The sequence below is a fragment of the Natator depressus genome, chromosome 14, assembly GCF_965152275.1.
Source record: "Natator depressus isolate rNatDep1 chromosome 14, rNatDep2.hap1, whole genome shotgun sequence".
In the NCBI taxonomy this organism is placed as follows: domain Eukaryota; kingdom Metazoa; phylum Chordata; order Testudines; family Cheloniidae; genus Natator; species Natator depressus.
In genome coordinates, this window is record NC_134247.1 from 40,841,562 (window position 1) to 40,852,634 (window position 11,073).

At 52.8% G+C, this 11,073-nt stretch overlaps 1 protein-coding gene and 1 pseudogene across 3 annotated transcripts; both read right to left on the minus strand.

Annotated features, from left to right (window-relative positions):
• Positions 1–1,247: 1,247 nt before the first annotated feature.
• LOC141998045 (uncharacterized) lies at positions 1,248–1,852 on the minus strand (annotated as a pseudogene).
• Positions 1,615–7,845, minus strand: LOC141998430 (uncharacterized). Of its 3 annotated transcripts, none has more exons than XM_074971249.1 (6): positions 7,652–7,845; positions 6,232–6,674; positions 5,469–5,556; positions 4,783–4,909; positions 4,158–4,271; positions 1,615–3,823 (listed from the first exon to the last, which is right to left on the minus strand). In XM_074971249.1, the coding sequence occupies exons 2-6, from the start codon at positions 6,267–6,269 to the stop codon at positions 1,962–1,964; spliced, it is 2,229 nt and encodes a 742-aa protein (XP_074827350.1). In that variant the 5' UTR covers positions 6,270–6,674; positions 7,652–7,845; the 3' UTR covers positions 1,615–1,961. The 3 variants fall into 3 exon arrangements, with proteins under 3 accessions (XP_074827350.1, XP_074827352.1, XP_074827351.1); XM_074971251.1 differs by having other exon boundaries at positions 1,615–3,820; positions 7,652–7,844; XM_074971250.1 differs by having other exon boundaries at positions 5,469–5,639; positions 7,652–7,844.
• Positions 7,846–11,073: the final 3,228 nt, after the last annotated feature.

Genomic DNA, 11,073 nt, shown 5'->3' on the forward strand with positions numbered 1-11,073 from the left:
TTTCACTACAGTACTTGTATGAGGTGAATTGAAAAATACTATTTTTGTTTTGAATGTTTATAGTACAAATATTTGTAATAAAAAATAATATAAAGTGAGCACTGTACACTTTCTATTCTTTGTTGTGAGAAATCAACATATGAGAAAACGCAGAACAATATCCAAAAACATTTAACAAATTCCAATTGGTATTCTATTGTTTTACAATGTGATTCATTGAGATTAATTTTTCTAACCCCGATGAATTTTTTTGAGTTAATCATGCGAGTTAACTGCAATTAATCAACATCCCTACTATCTTCTTCCAATTTTTTAACAACACCAGTTTACATTTCAAAGTTCTACTCTATATTACTTGGAGTGGCCCCAAATACCATTTAAACACTTTTCTAACATGTCTCTAAAGGTTGAGTAAAGGGGGAGTAAGGGGACGGGGGCTGTTGGATGGGCGGAGGTTTTTGGGGGGGGGCGGTCAGGGGACGGGGAACATGGGGGGATTGGATAGGTGTGGGAGTCCCGGGGGCCTGTCAGGGGGCAGGGGTGTGGATAGGGGTTGGGGCAGTCAGGGGACAGGGAGCACGGGGTATTGGGAAGGGGGTGGGGTCCTGGGGGGGTGGTTTGGGGCAGGGGCCCCTGGAGGGGGCAGTCAGGTGGTTTAGATAGGGGATGAGTGTTGCGGTCCAAATACAAGACAGACAAAGCTTTAAGCAAGCAAGCGGGCTGGTCTGCCGACGGGCTGGTCTGCCTTGTCAGCTTTCCACCCTCTCTTTTATTCTCCCCCTCCTCCTGCGCATTACATACTCCAACAGATAAAAGGAATACACTGGCTTTGTTTAAGATTCTTATTTACCAATTTCTATCTACCGCATTCCTTGCTCTCGGGCCTTGAGCCCAGTCCTGGGAGGCTTCCCACGGTTCATGTCCTTTGGGCGAGTTTCCAAGGTTCATGCCCTGGAGAGGAGCCCTGTGTGCACTGCTCCGACACAACACTCAGGGTGTGCCCTAAATGTTGCCAAGTGCATGAACCCTGCATGAATCCTTCAGATGAGGTCCTGGGGGGTGGTTAGGGGTGGGTGGGGGGTCTCTGGAGGGGGCGGTCAGGGAACAAGGAGCAGGAGGGGTTGGATGGATCAGGGATACTGAGGGGGGCAGTCAGAAGGCAGGAAGTGGGAGGGGGTCAGATGGAGGCGGGTCCAGGCTGTTTGGGGAGGCACAGCCTTCCCTGACCCGGCCCTCCATACAAGTTTTCAACCCCGATGTGGTCCTCGGGCCAAAAAGTTTGCCCACCCCTGGTCTAAGCACTTATCGGATCTCTCTTCAGTGTGGATTGTCTGATGTTTAACAAGGTCTGACCTCTGTATGAAACTTTTTCCACTGTCTAAGCACTTACGGAGTCTCCCTCTTTTGAGGATTGCCTGACAATTAAGGAGCCTTGACCACGGTATGAAACTTTCTCCATAGTCTGAGCACTTATGGGGTCTCCTGTGTGGATTCTCTGATCTAAAACATGGGCTGAGCTCCTTATAAAACTTTACCCACAGCCTAAGCACTTATGGGATCTCTCTCCTCTGTGGATGAGCTGATGTTTAACGAGGTCTGACCTATGTAGGAAACTTTTTCCAGTCTGAGCACTGATGCGGTCTCTCTCCTGTGTGGATCCTCTGAGTGTTATAAGATTCGATCTTTGTGTGAAACTTTTCACATGGTCCAAACACTTATAGGGTCTCTCTCCTGTGTGAATTGCCTAATTTGAAACAAGTTCTGACCTCCATTTAAAAGGTCTTTCACAGGCTAAGCAGTTATGGGGTCACTCCTCTGTGTGGATTCTCTGATGTAAAACAAGGGATGACATCTATTTGAAACATTCTTCCATAGTCTAAGCACTTACGGGGTTCTCTCACGTGTGTGGATTGCCTGATCTTTAGAAGGGCTAATCTGTTTCTGAAACCTTTCCAAGAGTCTTATGGTCTCCCTCTTGTATGGATTGCTTGATGTTTAACAAGGTGGGACCTATGTATGAAACTTTCCCCACAGTCTAAGCACTTATGGGGTATCTCTCCTGTGTGGATTGCCTGATGTCTAACAAGATGGGTCCTCTGGATAAAACTTTTCCCACAGTCTAAGCACTTATGGGGTCTCTCTCCTGTGTGGATTGCCTGATGTCTAACAAGGTGGGACCTCTGGATAAAACTTTTCCCACAGTCTAAGCACTTATGAGGTCTCTCTCCAGTGTGGATTGCCTGATGTTTAAAAAGGTGGGACCTCCGTATGAAACTTTTTCCACAGATTAAGCACTTATGGGCTTTCTCCCCAGTGTGGATTGCCTGGTGTCTAACAAGGCGGGACCTCTGTATGTAACTTTTTCCACAGATTAAACATTTATGGGGTCTCTCTCCAGTGTGGATTGCCTGATGTCTAACAAGGTGGGACCTCCGTATGAAACTTTTCCCACAGTCTAAGCACTTATGAGGTCTCTCTCCTGTGTGGATTGCCTGATGTTTCAGAAGGTCTGACCTCCGTATAAAACTCTTCCCACAGTCCAAGCACTTATGGGCTCTCTCTCCAGTGTGGATTGCCTGATGTCTAACAAGGCAGGACCTGTGTATGAAACTTTTCCCACAGTCTAAGCATTTGTGGGGTCTCTCTCCTGTGTGGATTGCCTGATGTGCCATAAGATTTGATCTTTGTGTAAAACTTTTCCCACAGTCCAAACATTTATGGGATTTCTTTCCTGTGTGGATTATCTGATGTTTTGCAAGGTCTGAACTCTGTATGAAACTTTTTCCACAGTCTAAGCACTTATGAGGTCTCTCTCCAGTGTGGATTGCCTGATGTCTAACAAGGCAGGACCTCTGTATGAAACTTTTTCCACAGTCTAAGCACTTATGAGGTCTCTCTCCAGTGTGGATTGCCTGATGATCAAGTAGGATTGATCGCTGTATGAAACTTTTTCCACAATCTAAGCATTTATGAGGTCTCTCTCCAGTGTGGACTGCTTGATGTTTAACAAGATCTGACCTCCGTATGAAACTTTTTCCACAGATTAAGCATTTATGGGGTCTCTCTCCAGTGTGGACTGCTTGATGTTTAACAAGATCTGACCTCCGTATGGAACTTTTTCCACAGATTAAGCATTTATGGGGTCTCTCTCCAGTGTGGACTGCTTGATGTTTAACAAGATCTGACCTCCGTATGAAACTTTTTCCACAGATTAAGCATTTATGGGGTCTCTCTCCAGTGTGGATTGCCTGATGATCAAGTAGGGTTGATCGCTGTATAAAACTTTTTCCACAATCTAAGCACTTATGAGGTCTCTCTCCAGTGTGGACTGCTTGATGTTTAACAAGATCTGACCTGCATATGAAACTTTTCCCACAGTCCAAGCACTTATGGGGTCTCTCTCCTGTGTGGATTGCCTGATGTAAAACAAGTTGTGACCTCCGTATGAAACTTTTTCCACAGTCTAAGCACTTATGGGGTCTCTCTCCTGTGTGGATTGCCTGATGTCTAACAAGGTGTGACCTCCATATGAAACTTGTTCCACAGTCTAAGCACTTATGGGGTCTCTCTCCTGTGTGGATTGCCTGATGTATAAGAAGGTTTGACCTCCGTATGAAACTTTTCCCACAGTCTAAGCACTTGTGGGGTCTCTCTCCTGTGTGGATTCGATGATGTAAAACAAGTTGTGACCTCCATATGAAACTTTTTCCACAGTTTAAGCACTTATGGGGTCTTCCCACAAAGGTGCCCTGTGATTCCCTGTACCCAGGAATCTCCTGCTGTTGATTCCCCTCCTCGTTTTCACTCACTCTCTCATCACCTGCTGGGACAGAGAGACAATCCAGACAGGAGTCATTGTGCTAGGGAAAAATTAAGAGGAATAGCACCGAGGGAAAACCCAACATAGTAAAGCTACACAGATGGAGCAATTGGATTCTGCCTCCAAATCCCACCCAAACTTTCACAGAGAAGGAACGTTGGGAAGGAAACACCTGCAAGTAATAGGACACGTGGGAAACAATGTCAGTGATAGCTCCTGACTGCAGCCCTGCCCTGGGTGAGATGAGGAAGGAACTGAGGAAACTTACTGATACCACGGTTCTGGAATTCTCAATTTTTTCCTTCATTCCCCAGATGGTTTCTGTGTCAGTCCTCACCTGTGTGGGTGACTCTCGGGATCTCTCTTTCCTCACCGGCCTGGAGATTGGGCACCCACGGCTCTTCCCCTCGTTCCAGTCGGGCGATCAGGTCAGGTTTGGGAAGGGGGAATCCTGTACAGGTGGTCAATTCAGATCAGAGGAGGGTATGGAGGGTACTGAGAGAGCGTCTGTCAGAAAGGACATTCCGTGGGCGGCACCTGTCCCTGTTCTGTGCTGTGGAAAGTGGAATCTAAGAGGACGGGAACGTGGTCACTGAGCCCCCTCGGGGGAGGCAGACGTCTGGGGAGGTGAGGGCAATTGTGATGCACACCCAGCTCTAGTGTTAAACCCCTGCCTATTTCTAAACCTGCGGAGCCCAGAGCCCTCATTCGGAGGTCAGACCAAGGAGGAGGGAGAAGAAGGATTCTGTGAGTGACCGAGAAACAACACAGACAGGACAATACAAGAGTTCTTCACCTTGCAAGCTACGGGGTTCTGGTGGGGATGATTTAGTATGTGCCTTAGGTTTTGACACCCTGGTCTCATTGGAGTGTGATGAGGGAAGAACCACAGCGGTGCCAGACACACAAACCCTCCCCGCACCCCGCAGCTTCCAATAACTAAGGAGCCACGAATCCCTTACCCAGCGAGGTCACTGTCTCGTAATTCTCCTGCATGACGTCCCTGTAGAGGGCTCTCTGAGCGGGATCCAGCAGAGCCCCCTGCCCCTGGGTGAAATACACAGCCACCTCCTCAAAGGTCACCAGCATCTGGAACAAGAGTTGCCCACTAACCATCTGCTGCCCCAGCCACAATCCCACTAGTTACGGGGGAGGAGGGCTAGAGAAGCAGAATCCTCCCCCCACCCTGCTCAGAGCAGCCAGGAGGCTCCAGGGGGTGGGGAGAAGGTGAGAACTTCTTACCCCCCCATCCCCCAGCAGATGGAGCAGGGCAGGCTCTTCACATTTCCCACACACCTGCCAGCCACAGGCTGAGACGGGCAGCAGAGCTCTGAGCCGGGGACAGGGACAGGGACAGGAATCCTGACAGCTTCCCTTTGAATTTCACAGCAGCCTCTGGCCAGTGGGTCAGGCTCCAGCACTGGGAGTCTGGTCCGTTTTCCCAGCCCTGCCCAGGGGGGCTGTTCCCTGTTTCAGAAATGGGGGAATGTTTCCCCCTTTCCCCCTACCCACCAGTGGGCCTGTTCAGAGAATCAGGCCCAGGTTGATCACGTTCCAGCAGGTTTATCACACCCCGTCCCACCCCGGGTGATTAAGCCCTCTACGATGCCCCTCCCCCACCACCAAAAGCTCCCTGAAAATCCCCTACCTCAGCTGGCTCCATCACAGCCATTTCCCTGCCCTGTCCCCTGCAAGACAGGACAATCTGGAGCAAAACGTGGACGCGATTCCTCAGCCTGTCAGAGGAGCAGGGAGATTGGGCAGGTTTCATAAGGGGCTGGAGTCCATGTCACTCCCCAAGTCCCCCCAGGCTCTCTCCCTGCAGACAGACGCTCTGATTCTATGACTCTGCCATGGTGGGAACAAACCCAGTTAGTTCATTACCTCCCCGGCCAGCCCCCCCCCGCTTAGAACTAACCCATCACGTCCCTTCTAAACCTCCCCAGAGCAGCATCTCCAAGCCAAACGCTGGAAAAAGAGCAGATCAAAGGAGTCACTTCAGGGTACTGCCCCACAGTGTATTGTGACCCCCTCTAGCTCTCCCCCGTCTCCCTAAGTAGTGCGGTGCTCAGCAGAGCGAGCAACTGGCTTTTCCTCTCTCAGCTCCTGCCCTTGTTCCCAGGAGAGCTGACTGCCGCGGGGGTGCAGGGAATGGATCTGGGCAGAGCTGGGAACCTCCCTCCTCACTTCCTGCTCCTGCTGCCCCTTCAAGTCTCTCCACTCTCCCTTTTTATCTTCTTCCCTCGCCCTGGGAGAACTGGCGACTGCCCCATTGTCTTGGGTCTTTGCTCTCATTAGGTGGCTGAGCCACGGACACTGGTAATGGGGGTTGAACCAGGCTGTGTCACTGAGGACAGAAGCTCTGGTACTCACAGACACAGGGAGACCCTCCCCTTGTAGGCCAAACTTACCAGCTAGTCCCTGAAAGGCGCCTTTCGTGCAGAGTCATTTCCCTGCCCAGCTCCAGCCCTTTCCCCAGGTCTCTCCATCACTTGCAGGTTCAGGCTCAGGGGCTGGTATGCTCAGAATGTTCCAGCCACTGGAGAAAGTGCCCCTGGGCTGGTCTCAGAGGGGTGTGATGAAGCGGGATTGTTCTTAAGGTTTTCTCTGAATACTGTGTGCGTGCCTCAGTTTCCCCATGTGTTACACAAGTATCAAGCTGGTGGGATACAGGGGTGTGATCACTGCAGAGACCTCTAGAGGGCAGATGTGACGGCAGAGCGGCTGCCTGGGCGTAGAGAATGGCCAAAATTCTGTATCCTGGCAAGTGATGGCCAGAGCCCGTCCTCTGCAAGGAGCCAGCCGAAGATGTTGGAGAACAAAGAGAGAGGGGGAGGCCAGGTGACCTGTTTTCCTGGGAAAAAAAGAAAGCACGGGGGAGGGGCAGCTGGGCATCACTGAGGATGAGGGGCTGGAAGCGGCTCAGTCTCCTGGTTTGGGACTCAGCGGGGAGAGCCCAGGACTCAAGAGTCTGGATTCCCCCCAAGCCAGACTTTGCTGAATGTTCCTGATTTCTGCGCTAACAAGCTCTGTTCTATGCCGCCTTCCCAGCGACCAATAAACCCGTCTGTTTTCCAAGCTGGCTGAGAGTCACAGCTGACTGCGGAGGTGGGGTGCACGGCCCCTGTGAGGAGCATGTCAGGCTTCTCCTTAGGCTGCCCCTGGGGTTCAGACTGGGGCTATGCACCCTCCATGGGCTCCAGGGCTGGAGGGGCTGGGGCCACACGCTCAGTGGGGGGGATGTTGGGGGTGCTCAGGGGTTGGGGTCCTGTCCCTACAATGGGAGGAGGGCTCACCCCCCACCAGCTGTACCCATTTTTATCCCCGGCTCCTAGTCCCAGGCAGGGGGCCTGAAACAATCTGTACGGAGGGGGGAGCACTGAGAGCCATTGAACCAAACTGTAAAGCCTGGATAGGATGGAAACCCCTTCAAGCCAGGGGGTGCGGCAGGGCCCCGCTAGCCTAGATCCAGCACCTGTGCTGCTCCCCCTCCCTGATTGTGCCCCTGGGCCCCGCTCCTTCCCCGGCCCAGGATGGGGCACCCCACCCTGCATTCACTTTGGCCCCGGCCCCCCTTCTTCCCCTCCCTATTTGCCCCCCTCACATCTCCCTGAGCTGCAGCCCCCGTCCGCACCAGGCCGGCCAGGGGCAGGGAAACAAAGCAGCAAGTGGGGGGCAGCGGGGGGTACCGTGATCCTGCCCCCGCCCCGCACACACTGCGGGCTGGCGGCAGCTTTCCCGGGCCCAGGGCAGGGAACCGCAGCCGGCTCCGCGGGGAGCAGCCCGGGGCCAAACCCCGGGGGGTGACGGGGGGAGGCGGGTCTCTCTTACCTTCCCTCCGAGCGGGGTCCCCCGGGGCAGGGGCCGGGCCGGGAAGGGGCCCTGGCCGGGCTGGGGGCTCTGCCCTAGGAGAGGCTCCGGGGAGCAGCGGGCAGGGCCCGGCTGGAGATTCCCCTCTCCCGGCTGCAGCCCGGGCTCCGGGCTCCCAGCACCAGCCGCCGGGGCTCGGGGATCTCGCCGGGAGCCTGGGAGCCGGAGTCCCCGCAGAGGCTGCGAGTCACTTCCTGGGCCGGGCCTGAGCCCCGCGATCCTCCCCCCAGAGCCGCCCCCCAGCCGCTCCCCGGTCCTAGCGGTCAAGCCACCGCGCCGCAGCATCTCTGTGCCCGGCTCCTGTTACACTCACAGGCTCTAAGGTCAGAAGGGCCCGTCATGAGCATCTAGCCCAGGGGTTCTCACAGCCACATTTTTGGTGGCCTCAGAGTGCGGCCAGCTCTGACACTTTTCCCTAAAATATTTAATGAACATTAGGGGAAGCCAGTAAACATGCACGGAGGTAAGCGGGGAAATGGTCCGGTTACTGTGGGGAACTTTCCTGACTTTACTCCCCACCGCTGTGGAATCAAACAGCAGAAGGATCTGAGTCCTCGCTCCCTCTTCCTTCACCCAGAGCCTGCCTCACCATGAGGGCTCCCCTTCCACTCTCCTGTGTGGTAAAGTCCTTATAACCCTGGCAAGGCTGGGCCCAGGCTTCCTGAGGGGCTCGGCCCCCAACCTTGGTGTGACCACGCAGAACACGGGCTGGAGCGTGCCCACTCCAGGGTACTTTCTCCGCTCCGGACGCCTCCCTGACCTCCTCCCTGACCATTGTCTATACTCCAGAACAAACGCAATTTACTAAACAGAGGGGCCAGGAGCAGGGCCACGGTTTCAGGAGGGGGGAGTCGGGATGCAGACAGGGGTAAGGGGCCTGAGGCTGAATGTGGAAGCTGTTGAAGTTATCCCCGTCATACTGGCATTTCCCCCGCCCCTCGTGGGTGTCCCAGTCCACGGCCTGCACCCCATGGAACCCTGGGGGGCAGGGACAGAACTTGGTCAGCAGCCAGAAGTGCTCAAAGATCACGAGTCTGCCCCACTGCCCCCCCCCAATCAGTTTACAGAGATTACCAAGTGGGGGGGGGGGGGGCTTTTTATTTGTCCTCTGGTTTGCACCTTGCCGGGGACACTGGGAAGAAAAGTCCTGTCACTGAGAGCCTGAGGGCGTGTGGCCACCGCCAGAGCACGTGTCTGACCCACAGCATCCCTGCAGCACAGCCAGGGCCTGGGCAGGAGGCCTGGGACGTGGGAGGGACAGACTGTGAACTGCCCGGGCACCCCAGAGATGCTGTTTGTGCTTCCCCAGAGCCCATAGAGTGGGGCTAAGTGTTTTCCTTTCACCTTTCCCATTGCTTCCTGATTGTTTTAAATTACTTGCTGTTTAGTAAATTGCACTTGTTCTGGGGCATAGACAATGGTCAGGGAAGAGATCAGGGAAGCATCCAGAGCGGAGAAAGTACCCAGAGTGGGTTTGCTCTAACCTGTGTCCTGAGTGGTCATAACCAGGTCAGGGGGCCGAGCCCTTCAGGAAGCCTGGGCCCTGCCTGGTCGGGGTTATAAGGACTTTGCCACACAGGAGAGTGGAAGGGGAGTGTCATAAATATAAAGGGAAGGGTAAACACCTTTACAATCCCTCCTGGCCAGAGGAAAAACCCTTTCACCTGTAAAGAGTTAAGAAGCTTGGATAACCTCGCTGGCACCTGACCAAAATGACCGATGAGGAGACAAGGTACTTTCTAAGCTGGAGGTGGGGAGAAACAAAGTTTCTCTCTGTCTGTGTGTTGCTTTTGCCGAGACCAGAGCAGGAATGCAGGTCAGGTCTCCTGTAAAGAGTTCATAAGCAATCTAGTTAGATATGCGTTAGATTCTGTTTTGTTTAAATGGCTGATAAAATAAGTTGTGCTGAATGGAATGTATACTCCTGTTTTTGCATCTTTTTGTAACTTAAGGTTTTGCCTAGAGGGATTCTCTATGTTTTGAATCTGATTACCCTGTAAGTTATTTACCATCCTGATTTTACAGAGGTGATTCTTTTATCTTTTTTTCTTCAATTAAAATTCTTCTTTTAAGAACCTGATTGCTTTTTCATTGTTCTTAAGATCCAAGGGTTTGGGTCTGTGGTCACCTATGCAAATTGATGAGGATTTTTATCAAGCCTTCCCCAGGAAAGGGAGCGTAGGGCTTGGAAGGATTTGGGGGGAAAGACGTTTCCAAGCGGGCTCTTTCCCCGGTTATATATTTGTTAGACGCTTGGTGGTGGCGGCAATAAAGTCCAAGGGCAAAAGGGAAAATAGTTTGTACTTTGGGGAAGTTTTAACCTAAGCTGGTAAAAATAAGCTTAGGGGGTTTTTCATGCAGGTCCCCACATCTGTACCCTAGAGTTCAGAGTGGGGAAGGAACCTTGACAGGAGCCGTCAAGGTGAGGCAGGCTCTGGGTGAAGGGAGTGGGAGCAAGGACTCAGATCCTTCTGCTATTCGATTCCACCCAGGAGGTGTTTAAGTTAGGAAAGTTCCCCACAATCGCGGGACCATTTCCCCACTTACCTCTGCGCATGTTTAGTGGTTTCCCCTAAAGTTCATTCAGTATTTATGAAAAATGTGTCACCCATTCCCCACACTAGATGGAAGACGGTCCCTCCCTTCTGTCCTCAGTACATCTGCTGAAGCCACTGCCCTTCACCCTGCCCTTATTAGCAGTAAAAATCTGCTGACTGCTATTTACAGGGGTTAAAAAGGGGCAAAGGGGGCGAATTGGAGCAGGGGGGTGGCCAGGGTCTGAGCAGGGGGTGAAAATTGACTGATCGGGGGGTCAAGCAGCTGGAGGCAGCATTAGGAGAGGGGCTAAAAGGCAAAATCAGGGCTGGGGGGGTGGAGCAGGAGTTAAGCTTGGGGTGAGGTGCTGGCAGAAGGTGACAGAGGGCAAAACCCGGCACAGGCAGGGGTACAGGGGGTAACAGTTACCCCAGTGGGACTGAGACACCAGTGCTTGCAAAAATGGTGGGGGGCAAAGAGGCTTTTTAATATCCCCTCTCACAGACAGCACCTCTCAGCATGGGCTTCCCAGGGCTGGGTTCTTAAAGGCACAGGCATCCCAATGCCTAGTCAATGCAGCTCCTTTTGGTCCGATCTAACCCACTGAGGTTACGTCTACACTGCAAAGTTCAAAGCACTGCCGCGGGTGCCAGTGCTGCTGGTAATCCACCTCGACGAGGGGATCAGCTCCGAGCACTGGGAGCCGACCCTGTCCACATGAGCGCTTTAAAGAGCTCAAACTTGCTGCGCTCAGGGGGGTGATTTTTCACCCTCCTGCGCCAGCAAGTTCGAGCACTTTAATTTGCCACTGTAAATAATCCCTGAGACTTAATTCAGTGAAACATTTT